Here is a 15,922-nt window from a genome sequence, read left to right on the forward strand (position 1 = left end):
AGAAGAGCTAACACCTATCCTTCTGAAACTGTTCCAAAAATTTGCAGAGGAAGGAAAATTCCCAAACTCATTCTATGAGGCTACCATCACCATGATACCAAAACCAAAGATACCACAAAAAAAGAAAATTACAGGCCAATATCACGGGTGAACACAGAGGCAAAAATCCTCAACAAAATACTAGCAATCCAAATCCAATAATACATTAAAAGGATATACATCATGATCAAGTAGGATTTATCCCAGAGATGCAAGGATTTCTCAATATCACAAATTAATCAGTATGATACACCACATCAACAAATTGAATAAAAACCATATGATCATCTCAATAGAGGCAGAAAAAGCTCTTGACAAAATTCAACACCTATTTATGATAAAAGCTCTCCTGAAAGTGAGCATAGAGGGAATCTACCTCAACATAATAAAGGCTATATACTACAAATCTACAGCTAACATCATACTCAATGGTGTAAAGCTGAAAGCATTTCCTCTAAGATCAGGATAAAGACAAGGATGTCCACTCTTGCCACTTTTATTCAACATCGTTTTGGAAGTCCTAGTTACAGCAGTCAGAGGGAAAAAAAAGAAATAAAAGGAATCCAATTGGAAAAGAAGTTGTTAAACTGTCACTGTTTGCAGATACTATACTATACATAGAAAATCCTAAAGACACTACCAGAAAACTACTAGAGCTCATCCATGAATTTGGTAAAGTTGCAGGTTACAAAATTAATACACAGAAATCTGCTGCATTTCTATACACTAATAACAAAAGATCAGAAAGAGAAATTAAAGAAACAATCCCATTTACCATTGCATCAAAAAGAATGAAATACCTAGGAATAAACCTACTTAGGGAGACAAAAGACCTGTACTCCAAAAACTATAAGACACTGATGAAAGAAATCAAAGACAACACAAACAGATCAAAAGATACACCATGTTCTTGGATTGGAAGAATCAATATTGTCAAAATGACTATACTACCCAAGGTGGTCTACAGATTCAATGCAACCCCTATCAAATTACCAATGGCCATTTTCACAGGACTAGAACAAAAAAATCTTAAAATTTGTATGGAGACACAAAAGACCCCAAATAGCCAAATCAATCTTGAGAAAGAAAAATGGAGCTAGAGAAGTCAGGCTCCCTGACTTCAGACTACACTACAAAGCTATAGTCACCAAAACAGTATGGGACTGTCACAAAAATAGGAATATAGATCAATGAAACAGTATAGAAAGCCGAGAAATAAACCGACATACCTATGGTCAATTAATCTATGACAAAGGAGACAAGACTATAAAATGGAGGAAAGGCAGTCTCTTCAATAAATGGTGCTGGGAAAACTAGACAGCTACATGTAAAAAAAAATGAAATTAGGAAATTCTTTAACACCATACACAGCTCTTAGAGGAAAACATAGGCAGAATACTCTCTGACATAAATCACAGCAATATCTTTTTCAATAAATCACAGCAATATCATCTTCAATAAATCACAGCAATATCTTTTTCAATCTGTCTCCCACAGTAATGGAAATAAAAACAAACAAATGAGACCTAATTAAACTCAAAAGCTTTCGCACAGCAAAGGAAACCATAAACAAAACAAAAACACAACCCACAGAATGGGAGAAAGTATTTCCAAAAGATGCAACCAACAAGGGATTAGTCTCCAAAATTTACAAACAGCTCATGCGGCTTAATAACATAAAAACAAACAACCCAATCAAAAAATGGGCAGAAGACCTAACAGACATTTCTCCAAAGAACACATATAGATGACAAAGAGGCACATGATAATTTGGTCAACATCGGTAATTATTAGAGAAATGCAGATCAAAACCATTGATGCAATGAGATATCACCTCACACCAGTCAGAGTGGCTACCATCAAAAAATCCACAAACAATAAATGCTGGAGAGGGTGTGGAGAGAAGGGAACCCTCCTACACTGTTGGTGGAAATGTAAATTGGTACAGCTACTGTGGAGAACAGTATGGAGATTCCTTAAAGAGCTAAAAGTAGAGCTATCGTATGATCCTGCAATCCCACTCCTGGGCATATATTCAGAGAAAAGCATGATCCGAAAGGATACATGCATCCTAATGTTCACTGCAGCACCTTTCACAATAGCCAAGACATGGAAGCAACCTAAATTAGGTCCATCGACAAATGAATGGATAAAGTAGATGTGGTACACATATACAATGGAATATTACTCAGCCATAAAAAGAATGAAACAATGCCACTTGCAGCAACATGGATGGACCTAGAGATTGTCATACTGAGTAAAGTCAGACAGAGAAAGACAAATATCATATGATATCACTTATATGCGGAATGTAAAAACAAATACACACAAACACACACACACACACAAATGAAGTAATTTACAAAACAGAAACAGACTCACAGACTTAGAGAACAAACTTATGGTTACCAGAGGGGAAGGGTGGGGGGGAGGAATAGTTAGGCAGTTTGGGATTGACAGGTACACACTGCTATATTTAAAATAGATAACAAGGACCTACTATACAACACAGGGAACTCTGCTCAATATTACATAACAACCTAAATGGTGAAAGAATTTGAAAAACAGATACATGTATATGTATAACTGAATCACTTTGCTGTACACCTGAAACTAACACAACATTGTTAATCAACTATACTCCAGTATAAAACAAAAAGTTAATAAATACATACATACATAGAAAACCATAAAAGGCAGTATTACTGAATCACTTTGCTGTACAGCAGAAATTAACACAACATTGTAAATCAACTATACTTCAATAAAATAAATTTTAAAATAAATAAATAAATCCTCCATTTTATATATACACACAAAATAAAACACAAACAGCAGAAAAGAGTGGAAGACAAAAATATGAACAAAGAACAAGGGCAATGATAGAAAATAGCAATAAATATGATAGACATCAATCCAACTATATTAATAATCACTTTGAAAGCCAATGGTCTAAGTATAATAATTAAAAGACAGAGATTGCCAGAGTGGATCAAAAAACAAGACCCAACTATATGTTATCTACAAGAAAGCCACTTTAAGTATAAAAACACATGTAGATGAAAAGTAAATGAATGGAGAAAAATATACCATGCTAATACTAATCAAAAGAAAGTAGAAGTGCTATATTAATTTCAGACAGAACAGACTTCAAAGGAAGGAAAGTTATCAAGGATAAAAAAAGGCATAACATAATGATAAAGGGGTCAATTCTCCAAGAAGATGAAACAATGTATACACAGCTAACAAGACTGTAGAACTACATGAGACAAAAAATGATAGAACTGCAAAGAGAAATAGATGAAGCCACTATAATAGTTGGAGACTTTAACACCCCTCCATCAGAAATGAACAAATCTCTCAGGCAGCAAATCAGTAAGAACATACTTCACCTCAAAAACATCAATAAAATGGATATAAATGCACATCTATAAATTACTTCAGTAAAAAACAGCAGACTACACATCCTTCTCAAGCTCACATGGAACAATAACCACAATACGCCATGTTCTGGGCCATAAAACACACCTTAACAAATTTTAAAAAACAGTAACCATACAATGCTCTTAGACCAGAATAAAGTTAAACTAGAAATGACACAAAGACAGTTGGAAAACCCCCAAATATGTGGAAATTAAACAACATACTTCTAAAAACAAATAAATCAAAGAAGAAATATATTAACTTAAATGAAAATGAAAATACAACTTGTGAAAATTTGTGGAATGCAGTGAAAGCAGTGCATAGAAAATTTATAGCACTGAATGCATTTATTAGAAAAGAAAGATCTAAAATCCATAGTCTAAATTTCTACCTTAGGAAACTACAAAAAGAAGAGCAAATTAAGTCCAAAGTAAGCAAAACAAACAAATAAATAAATAAATATCAATAAGCCAAGCAAACTAAGAAAAGGAAAGAGCAGGCACAAATTACTAATATCTAAAATGCAACCGGGACATCACTACAGATCCTATGGACATTAAAAGGAAAACAAAGGAATATTAGGAACAAACCACATGCCCACAAATCTGACAACCTAGATGGAATGGACCAATTCCTTAAAAGACACAATGTGCCAAAACTCACATAAGAAGAAAAAGACATGCTGAATAGGCACCAATTTATGTAAGAAATTGAATCAGTAACTTAACAACCTTTTAAAAAAAGAAAGCAGTAGGCCCAAGTGGCTTCACTGGTGAACTCTACCAGACATTTAAGGAAGAAATTATACCAATTCCCTCCAATCTCTTTCAGAGACAGAAGCAGAAGAAATACTTCTTCCTAATTCATTCTATGAAGCCAGCATTACCCTAATAAAACAACCAGACAAGGACACTTCAAGGGGAAAAAAACCAAAAAACCAAAAAAACACTACAGACCAATATCTATTCTCATGAATATAGTTGCAAAAATCCTCAATAAAGTATTAACAAATCAAATCCAACAAAGTATAATTATATGCAGTGACCAAGTGGGATTTATCCCAGGTATGCAAGACTGGTTCATTATTCAAAAATCAATTAATGTAATCCATCACATCAAAAGCCTAAAAAAGAAAAATCACACAATTATATCAATAGATGCAAAAAGCGTATTTGAAAAAATCCAACACCCATTCATGAGAAAACTATCAGTAAACCAGGAACAGAGGAAAACTTCCTCACCATATTTCATGGTGAGAAACTAGCTTTCCCACAAGGATCAGAAACTCATTAAGGATGCCCATCTCACCCTCTTTTTCAACATCACACTGGATCCTAGCTAATGCTTTAAGACAAGTAAAGGAAATAAAAAGTATACAGCTGGAGAAGGAAGAAATAAAACTGTGTTTGCAGATTAAATGATGATCTGTAGAAAATCTGAAAGACTCAACAAAAAAAACTCTTGGAACTAATAAGCAATTACACTAAGTTGCCAAATACAAGGTTAATATACAAGTCAACGCTCGCCTATGTATCATTTATGAACAAGTGAAATTTGAAATTAAAACCACAATACCATTTATATTAGCATCCTATAAAAATGAAATGTTTACATATAAACTAACAAAATATATACAAGATCTATAAGAGGAAAATTATAAATTCTTGATGAAAGAAATTAAAGAAGAATTAAATAAATGGAGAGATTCCATGTTTATCGACAGGAAGACTCAATATTTTCAGGATCCTCAGTTCCTCCTAAACTGACGTATAAATTCAGTGCAAGTCCAATCATAATGCCAGTAAGTTATTTTGTGGATATTGAAAGACTGATTCCAAAGTTTATATGGAAAGGCAAAAGACCCAGAAGAGCCAACACAATTATGAAGGAGAAGAACCAAGTAGGAAAACTGACACTTTCTGAATTTGAGACTTACTATAAGGCTACAGTAATCAACACAGTGTAGTACTGGTGAAATAGACAAATAGATCCCTGTAACAGAACAGAGCCCAGAAACAGACCCATGTAAAAACAGTCAACTGATCTTTGACAAGGCACAAAGGCAATACAACAGAGTAAAAGTAGCATTTTCAACAAATGGTGCTGGAATAACTGGACATCCATGTAGAAAAAATGAATCTAGACACAGACTTTAAACCCTTCACAGAAATTAAATCAAAATGGATCATACACCTAAATGTAAAATGCAAAACTCCTAGAAAACAACATAGGAGAAAACCTATATGACCTCGGATATGGTGAGAAAATAACAAATGCTAGCGAGCATGTGGAGCCACAGAAACTCTGATTCATTGTTGGTAGGAATGTGAAATGAAACAGTCACTTTATAAGATGGTTTGGCAGTTTCTTATGAAACTAAGCATACTCGTACCATATGATCTAGCATTTGTGCTCCTTGATATTTACCCGAGCTGAAAACTTATGTCCACACAAAAACCTGCATCTGATGTTTATAGCAGATTTATTAATAATTGTCAAAACCTAGAAGGAACCAAGATGTCCTTCAGTAGATGTAGGGATAAATTCTATTAAGTAGATGAATGGATAAACTGTGGTACATCCAGACAATGGAATATTATTCATTGCTAAAAAGAAATGAGCTATGAAGCCATAACAAAACACGGAAGAACCTTAATGCATATTACTAATCGAGAGAGCCAACCTGAACAGGCTACAAAACGTATGATTCCAACTGTAAGACAATGTGGAAAATGGTAAAGTATGGAGACAGTAAAAAGATCAGTGGTTGCAGTGTGGGTGGTAGACTTGAATAGATGGGAGTACAGAGGAATTTTAGGGTGGTGACAATACTCTGTATATTATAATGATGGATACATGTCATTATACACTATCCAAACATACAGAATGTACAATACCAGAAGTGAACGCTAATGTAAACTGTGGACTTAGGGTGCTTAAGACATCAGTGTAGGTTCATCCATTGTAAAAACTGTACCACTCTGGTGGGGGATATTGATAATGGCAGAGGAAATGCATGTGATGGGGGCAGCGGGTATATGGGAAATCTCTGTATCTTCCTTGCAATTTTGCTACGAATCTAAAACAGCTCTAAAAGATATAATCTTTTAAACAAAAGTTGATAGGATGTTAAAAAAAAATAAACACTTGAATTTGAACACAAAATCCAAAGATATACCTTGCTCATGGATTGGAAGATTAATATTGTTAAAGTGACCATACTCCCCTAGGCAATCTACAAATTCAATGCAATCCCTACCAAAATACCAGTGGCATTTTTCACAAAACAAGAAAAAATAAATCTAAAATTTGTATGGAAACACAAAAGACCCCAAATAGCTTAAACAGAAAGAAGAACAAAGCTGGAGGTATTACTATCCTTGATTTCAAACTATATCATAAAGCTACAGATGTCAAAACAGTATGGTATTGGCACAAAAACAGACATATAGAACAATGGAACAGAGTAAAGATCCCAGAAACTTACATGGTCAACTAATCTATGACCAAAGGGGCAAAAATAAACAACAGGGAAAAGATATCCTCTTCAATAAATGGTATTGGGAAATCTGGACAGCTACATGCAAAAGAAGCAACCTGGACTACCTTCTCACACCATATGCAAAAATAAACTCAAAATGAATTAAAGACTTAAATGGAAGTCCTGAAACCATAAAACTCCTAAAAGAAAATATTGGCAGCATACTCTGAGATCACTCTTAGCAATATTTTTTTGAATATATCTCCTTAGGCAAGGGAAACAAAAGCAAAAATAAACAAATGGACTATATCAAACTAAACAGCTACTGCACAGCAAACAGAACTATCAGTGAAACAAAATGGCAGCCTACTGAATGGAAGAAGATATTTGCAAATGATATATATGACAAGGGATTAATATCCAAAATACACAAAAAATTCATACAACTCAAATCAAAAAAAACCAAACAACCCAATTAAAAAATGGCCAGAGGATCTGAATAGACATTTTTGTAAAAAAGACATACAGATGGCTAACAGACACACAAAAAGATGCTCAACATGACTATCATCAGAGAAATGCAAATAAAAACCTCAATGAGATATCACCTCACACTTGTTAGAATGGTTATTATCAAAAAGAGAGCAAGTAAGTGCTGGTAAGGATGTGAAGGAAAGGGAACACTCATGCACTGTTGGTGGGAATGTAAATTGGTGCAGCCACTATGGAAAACAGTATGGAGGTTCCTCACAAAATTAAAAATAGCACTACCACATGATCCATCAATTAACTTATGGGTATTTTTACAAAGAAAACAAAAACGCTAATTCAAAAAGATACAGGCACCCCTATATGCAGCACATCATTACTTACAATAGTCAAGATACGGAAGTAACCTAAGTGTCTACCAAGAGATGAATGGATAAAGATATATATATATAGACACACACACACATATATACACACACACCCCATATGGTTAATAGACCATGATATATATATATATATCATGGTCTATTAACCATAAAAAAGAATGAAATCTTGCCATTTGCAACAACATGGATGGACCTAGAGGGTATTATGGTAAATGAAATAAATCAGACAAAGAGAGACAGATACTGTATGATTTCACATACTTGTGGAGTCTAAAAACAAAACAAATGGATAAACATAACAAAACAGAAGTATTCTCATAGATACAGAGAACAAACACGTGATTGCCAGAGGGGAGGGGGATGGGAGGGAAGAGTGAAATAGGTGAAGAAGACTAAGATAAACAAAAAAAAATGAGTCATGGGGATGAAATGTACAACGTGGGGGAATATAGTCAATACTAGTGTAAAAACTTTGTATCATGACAGATGATAACTAGGCTTATCTTGGTGATCATTTTGTAATGTTAGAAATATCAAATCACTAAGCTGTGAAGCTGAAACTAACATAGTCAATTATACTTGTACTTCAACTTTTGAAAAGGTAATTTAATATATCCACTTATACATTTCATTCTGAGAAAAATGAATAGCAAATAGCTTAATAGTCAGAAAAGACAACTTGACTTTTGTTATGTGTTCACAGAAGAATATTTAGAAAAATTACCAGCAGAGTCAAAAAATCTGCTATACAACATTAACTATAAAACCTAGGGTTTCCCTGGTGGCGCAGTGGTTGAGAGTCCGCCTGCCGATGCAGGGGACACGGGTTCGTGCCCTTGTCCGGGAAGATCCCACATGCGGCGGAGCGGCTAGGCCCGTGAACCGTGGCCGTTTAGCCTGCGCATCCGGAGCCTGTGCTCCGCAACAGGAGAGGCCACAACAGTGAGAGGCCTGCGTACCGCAAAAAAAAAACCTATAGTTAATGCTGTATTCTGCATTTAAGAGTTTGTTAAGAGTGTAGATCCCATGTTATCCTACCATAATAAAAAATTCCGAAGGAAGGAAAGAAGGAAGGAAGGCAGGCAAATCACTGGGGAAAACATGTGCTTTTAAAAAAAGGGTGCTAGAACAACTACTTATCCATTTTATTATCTGTTAATTTTGTTTTTCACAAGCATATATACAAAACTAAAATCCATCTAATTTATACTTTCAAAAAACGTTTCCAAAATTGATAAGTCAAATAATTATGTTATATCACTGACAATTTTCTAAGAAACTATGAATTACGCCATTAAGTGTACATATCTGATAGCTATATCAATTTTTATGGAATTAATAATAACAGCTGCCAATTATTGAGCAATATCACACACCCTAATAAGCACTTTTATAGGCATTATCTCATGTAAGCCATAGCAAAATCCTGTAAGATAGGTATCATTATACCCCATTATTGTTCATAATAGCAGACCAAATGCCCCACGCACAAGAGAATGGACTATGATATATTCATACACTGGAATACTTACAGCAATAAAAAGGAATAAATTAAAACTATGTATATCTATCTAGAAGAACCTCAGAAGCCAAAGACTGTATTAAAATTGCAATTCTCAGAAGAATATATAACATCTTTATTCCATCTGTTATATAGTTCAAAACCATACTGAGCAGCAAAAAAACCAATACATGTCAGGATAGGAAGTAAGAGTGATATAACTGGGGAAGAGAACACACAGTAATTCAGTGATATTTGGTAACACTCTACTTCTCAAGCTGGATGGCCAATAAACAGGAATTATTTCTACTTTTTCTTTATACACGCTTCATATATATTCTTTTCTATGCATGAAATAGTTCACTATAGATGGAAAATGAGTACTATTAAAAAGAAAGTCATTTATACATAAGCTATTATAGCTGTGTGTTCTTAAGCAGAGAATATACATCTGAAAATAGCTGGACTGCATCTGCATCTCAAGATACCACCCTCAAGAAAAAATAAAAGTGATAAGAATATATTGATAAAACAAGCAAATCCATTCTTATTTTTCTAAGACAAAAAATTTTAATAGGTTAATTTAGAATTAATCAAAACCTATAGAACCTAATCCTTAAATCTTAACTTTTGAAGACTTAAGACTCCTAACACTTCAGCCAAAGACTATCAGTGACTCAGCTGGAGTCATCAATGCCCCGGTAAAGAGATCCAAATTTCACACCCTTTCTGTCACATTTTCTCTCTTAATTTCTAGATTTCTTTTATACCTTGGGCAAGTCAGTTGTTCTCCCATGACCAAACAACTTTGCTTTGATCTCTTCTACTTTTCTCCTGTCATCTTCATTTATTTCTGAAATGGAGTAGCCACACTCATGAGCCATATTAAACTTCAGATTCCAGGCTGGAGAGAAAAGCATAAAAACATTTAAGATCATACAATGCAAAAGTATCAGTGACTATAAGAGCACAGAAGATCATCAATATATGCAATTTAATGCCCTACCACAGTGCTTACTAAACAGTGTGTACTCTCAATTTTATGACAAACTATTAGAAGTTCTTGAGAGACATAATTTCACCGAAAAGTCAGATTTTTTAAAAAAACATTCTACAGACATTTCTCCAAAGAGACCACTTTAAATATGGTATTCAGCCATTTTATCTTTATCTTCCTTCCAACCAAAAGAGTCCCTTTGTCTCCCCAATTAGCTCCTGCTACAGTCACTGCCACTTCCATGATATTTAATATTTTAAAAGAATAAATAAAACTTGAAGTTTTTGGAGAATCAAAATATGCATAAGTGATAGAAGGAATGGTGCAGGAAGTTAATCTCAAGAGAAGATTTCCAAGTAGGCCTGAACTGCTTATAAGTTGCCTTCCAAATTTATTCGCCATGTTGTCTTAAAGACTTTTTTTCTTTTTTTTTAATGGAATTCTACAATTAGAGATGAATGAAATTTAACTCTAACCCAAGTTCTAGTGTGAAATACCTTGATTTGGTTTTTTCTGACGTCTATCTAAGATCTGCTTTAAGAATTTTATTAGAAAAGTGGATAGAAAGTATATGTAGTTTGACGATACAGAGTGACTTAGAGAAGCACAAATTGAAGTTTTTTACTGTCTCCAAAATAAGGACAGTGCAATGAAAAGATCAGGAAAACATCCAAGCTTTAGGAGTTTGGAAACCCAAGTTTTATCTCCCCTTTTCTTCAGACATCAGAACTTACTTTTCCTTAAGACCTTAAACTAGTACTATTAATACTGTGACTTTCATTATTGGTTAAATGAGTTTATTCTGGGTTGCTGGTAGAAAATGTAATCATCTAACAGTTCTGCAAGAAAATTAATTTAGAGCTCCAACACTCAACTTTAAGCAAATTATTAAACTATAACGTTTATGAGTTTGCCCTGCCTTTATAACAAATTATCTTTTCCTACCTCGTGCCCGTACCCGAGATTCCTCCTCCTCTGCATTTCTGAGTATTTGTTTAGCATGGTTCAATGAGGATTCACATTTCAGAAGGTTTTTCACATGTGCAGCCAGTGAATCTACACTGCTACCACCACCATCGTCACTCTCTAACACACCCTCTTCCTCTTTGCTATCTGTCATGCTTGTCTTGGGTGAAGAATATGGAAAGAAGTTTAGAAGCACATCAGAAACTGACTCCAAGGAATTACTGTCCCATGAGCAGGAACTTGCATCACTACTTGAATCACTTTTAATGACAGTCATCATAGGAATAACAATCTTATTCTCAATGGTTCTACTATACCCTTCAGGGTCAGATCTCATTACAGATCTGGCTGCTTTATATTGCCTAAGGGTTTCGTCTAATGCCACTCTGGCTTTGCTTTCTGCTTCCTGTAAAGGACTTCTAACTGTAGTTGAACTAATAAACTCCCAATTTTCAATGCCTCTCTGGCATTTCAGATTCGTCTGTGTGCTAATATCCTTCTGTATGCACTTGTTGCTTGGGCTTTCTTCTGTGAATGGCTGTCTCTGAGACAAATCACCATTAGATGCATCAGTTGTGGGGGGTTCTTTGAAGCAAACCACCTTCTTAGATTGTATAAATGAAATATCACTAACATCTCTGAAAGGGACAAGGGGAACAGGAAAATTGCATCGTCTCAGTGCTATATTTTCTGCTTCCATTAAAAGTGTCTGAATCTCTTTAAGAGTTTTGGAACTGTTTTCCGTATCCTGGATTTCCTTAGAGCCAACATCTTCAAAACCTGAAGATTCTGGCTTATTTATTACAACTCTACCATCAGCCTGAGAATTTAAAGGCATGTTGTTTGAGATAACACTGGCGTTAGAAGAATCCAAATTATCTATCAGCCTTTGGACATGGTCTGAAACAAGTTTGTGCTTCTCACTATGTGAATAAGTACTAGGGGGAACTGTTGATAACCCAGTAATCTGACCAGCTTGCCCAAGACTACTTGAGAACTTCAGGTTATTTTCAGTTAGATGTCTTTCTGGCAAATCCTGTTGGTAGAAAAGAACTGGTTTCTCTCTATGTGAAAAGGAACTAGGAGGAACTGCTGGTAACACAGTTTTTTGGTCAGCTGGTCCAGGAACTGTTGAAACCTTCAGTGAATCTTCAGTGAGATGTTTGTCTGGCAATTCCTTTGGGTAGAAAATATTAGATTTCTCTCTGTGTGAAGAGGGACTAGAAAGAGGTATTTGTATCCAAGAATTCACATCAGTTGGTTCAGGAACAGGTGAAATCTTCAGAATATCTCCACTTTGATGTCTATCTGGCAACTGCTGTTGAAAGAAAATACTGGGCTTTACTCTCTGAGAATAAGAATTAGGAAAACCTGTCAGTAATGGAGTTTTCTGGTCGCCTGGTCCAATCACAGTTGAAGTCTTAGGCTTTTCTCTATGTGAGTAGGAACTAAGGGGAGCTGACAGTAACTCAGCCTTCTGGTCATCTGGTAAAATCCTGAGTTTCTCTTTATGTGAGTAAGAACTAGAAGGCCCTGTTGGTATCTCAGCGTTCTGGTCAGCTGGTCCAGGAAGAGCAAAAACTTTTAAAGTTTCTTCAGTAGTATCTGGCAACTCCTTCTGGTAAGAAAAGATGGGGCTCTCTCTATATGAGTAGGAACTAGAGGGGACTGTTTGTATGCCAATCTTCTGGTCAGCTGGTCCAGGAACAGCTGAAACTTTCAAAGTTTCTTCAGTAATATCTGGCAACTCCTTCTGGTAAGAAAAGATGGGGCTCTCTCTATGTGAATAGGAAGTAGGGGGCACAATTCGCATCCCAGTGGTCTGGTCTGCTTGTCCAGGAAGCTCTAAACGTTTTAAAGCATCTTCATTAGGATCTGGCAACTCTTGCTGGTAAGAAATGATGGGCTTCTCTCCATATGAGGAAGAAGTAGAGATTATTGCTGGTATCCCAATCTTCCGGTCGGCTGGTCCAGGAACCTCTAAAACTTTTAAAGCCACTTGAGTAAGATCTGGCAACTCTTGCTGGTAAGAAATGATGGGCTTCTCTCTATATGAATAGGAACTAGATGGTACTGCAGGTATCCCAGTCTTCTGGTCAGTTGGTCTGGGAGCAGTTGAAACATTCAGAGCCTCTTCAGTAAGATATCTATCTGGTAAGGCCTGCTGGTAGAAAATAGTGGGCTTCTCTTTATGTAAGTAGGAAGCGGAGGTTACTATAGGTATCCCAGTCTTCTGGTCACCTGTTCCAGTGACACCTGAAACTTTCTGAGCCTCTCCAGTTAGATGACTATCTGGCAGCTCCTGTTGGTAGAAAACACTGGATTTCTCTTTATGTGAGTAGGAACCAGAAGGTTCTGATGTCCCAGTCTTCTGATCAGCTAGTCCAGAAATAGTTGAATCTTTCAGAGCCTCTTCAGATAGATGACTGCCGGGCAAGGCTTGTGGGTAGAAAATACTGGGCTTCTCTCTATGTGAGTAGGAACTAGCAGGTACTGAGAGTACACCAGTCTTCTGGTCACTTGGTCTAGACGCAGGTGAAACTTTCAGAGCCTCTTCACTTAGATTACCATCTGGTAACACCTGCTGATAGAAAAAATCACCTGGCTTCTCTCCAAATGAGTAGGACCTAGACGACCCTGTTGGTATCCCAGTGTTCTGGTCAGCTGTTCTAGGAAAAGCTGAAACTTTTACAGCCTCTTCAGTTAGAAGACTGTCTGGCAGCTCCTGCTGATAGATAACACTGGTCTTCCCTCTATGTGAGTAGAAAGCAGGGGGTGCTATTGGTGTCCCACTCTTCTGATGAGCTAGTCCTGGAAAAGCTGGAACCTTCTGAGCCTTTTTAGCTAGATGACTATCTGGCAAATCCTGTTGGTAGAAAATACTGGGCTTCTCTCTATGTGAGTAAGTAGAAGTTACTATAGGAATCCCAGTTTTCTGCTCAGGGGTTCCAGGAGCAGGTGAAACTTTCTGAGCTTGTTCAGTTAGATGACTGTCTGGCAACTCTTGCTGGTACAAAATACTGGGCTTTTCTCTATGTGAGTAAGAAGTAGAGGGTACTGTCGATATCCCAGTCTTCTGCTCAGCCAATCCAGGAGCAGCTGAAGCTTGCTGAACCTGTTGAATTAGATGACTGACTGGTAACTCTTGTTGGTACAAAATACTGGGCTTCTCTCTATGTGAATAGGAAGTAGAGGGTACTGTCGATATCCCAGTCTTCTGCTCAGCCAGTCCAGGAGCAGCGGAAACTTGCTCAGCCTGTTCAGTTAGACAACTGTCTGGCAACTCTTGTTGGTAGAAAATAAGAGGTTCCTCTCTATGTGAATAGGAAGTAGAGGGTATGGTAGGAATCCCAGTCTTCCGCTCAGCCAATCCAAGAGCAGCTGAAACTTGTTGAACCTCTTGAATTACATGACTGTCTGGCAACTCTTGCTGGTAGAAAATACTGGGCTTCTCTCTATGTGAGTAAGATATAGAGGGTACAGTAGGAAGCCAAGTCTTCTGCTCAGCCAATCCAGGAGCAGCTGAAACTTTCTGAGCCTGTTCAGTTAGATGACTGTCTGGCAATTCTTGCTGACACAAAATACTGAGCTTCTCTCTATGTGAGTAAGAAGTAGAAGTTACTATGGGAATCCCAGTCTTCTGTTCAGGGGGTCCAGAAGCAGCTGAAACTTTCAGCGCCTGTTCAGTTAGATGACTTTCTGGCAATGTCTGTTGATAGAAAATACGAGGCTTCTCTCCATGTGAGTAAGAGGTAGAGGATGCAGTAGGCAACCCAGTCTTTTCATCAACTGGTCTAGGAGAAGGTGAAACCTTCAGAGCCTCTTCTGGTAGATGACTGCCTGGCAAGGCCTGTTGGTAGAAAATACCAGGCTCCTCTCCAACTGAGTAGGAACTAGCCGGTACTGTTGGTTTTCCAGTCTTTAGATCAGCTAGTCCAAGAAGAACTGAAATATTCAGACCCTCTTCAGTTTGATGACCATCTGGCAATGCCTGTGGGTAGAAAATACTGTGCTTCTCTCCAAGTGAGTAGAAACTTGGACAGACTGTAGATATACTTGTCTTCTGGTCACCAAGTCCAGGAACAGCTGCAACTTTTAAAGTCTCTTCAGTTAGATAACCATCTGGCAAGCCCTGTGGGTAGAAAATATTTGGCTTCCCTCTTTTTGAGTAGGAACTAGAGGGCACTGTTGCTATCTCAGTCTTCTGGTCAGCTAGCCCAGGAACAGCTGAAACTTTTAGAGCCTTTTCAGTTAGACGACTGTCTGCTAATGTCTGTTGGTTGAGAGTATCAGTATGTTGACCAATATTCTTCACTTGAGGAGACCTTCCAGCCAACTGAGAAAAGTCCTCAGGGGACAAGGATAAATGAGATACAGTGTCTGAATCTTCAGGAGTGGTAGTGATGCCTGGTCTCAAGGTGGATTGAGGAATTTCAGCTATGTCTCCTTTGGACGTATCCCCTAAAGAAAAAGAGATTTGTTAATATTGTTGATATTATATATATTTTTTGAATTAAAAAGATTCCTTTTATGCCCTAAAAGAAATAAAGCGAGCTTTCCTTCCTTTGGCCTTTATGCTTCCAGAAAGGATCCCTAAAGAAATACTCATCAGAAGAAATAAAGATTTATACATAAAGATA

General features: G+C 36.7%; 1 protein-coding gene across 7 annotated transcripts in view; it reads right to left on the bottom strand.

Annotated features, from left to right (window-relative positions):
* Positions 1-15,922, bottom strand: part of ALMS1 (ALMS1 centrosome and basal body associated protein) — a 225,971-nt gene that overhangs the window by 142,700 nt on the left and 67,349 nt on the right. For 6 of the 7 annotated variants that reach the window (XM_029232819.1, XM_029232815.1, XM_029232818.1 and 3 more), the window contains 2 exons: positions 11,262-15,743; positions 10,090-10,223 (listed from right to left, as the gene is read on the bottom strand). In XM_029232819.1, coding sequence (XP_029088652.1) covers positions 10,090-10,223; positions 11,262-15,743 — 4,616 coding nt within the window. The remainder of the gene's footprint in view (positions 1-10,089; positions 10,224-11,261; positions 15,744-15,922) is intronic. The other variant, XM_029232817.1, reaches the window with a different exon arrangement.

This window comes from Monodon monoceros, unplaced genomic scaffold (genome assembly GCF_005190385.1).
Source record: "Monodon monoceros isolate NGI ecotype Baffin Bay Population unplaced genomic scaffold, NGI_Narwhal_1 Super_Scaffold_19, whole genome shotgun sequence".
Taxonomy (NCBI): Eukaryota; Metazoa; Chordata; class Mammalia; order Artiodactyla; family Monodontidae; genus Monodon; species Monodon monoceros.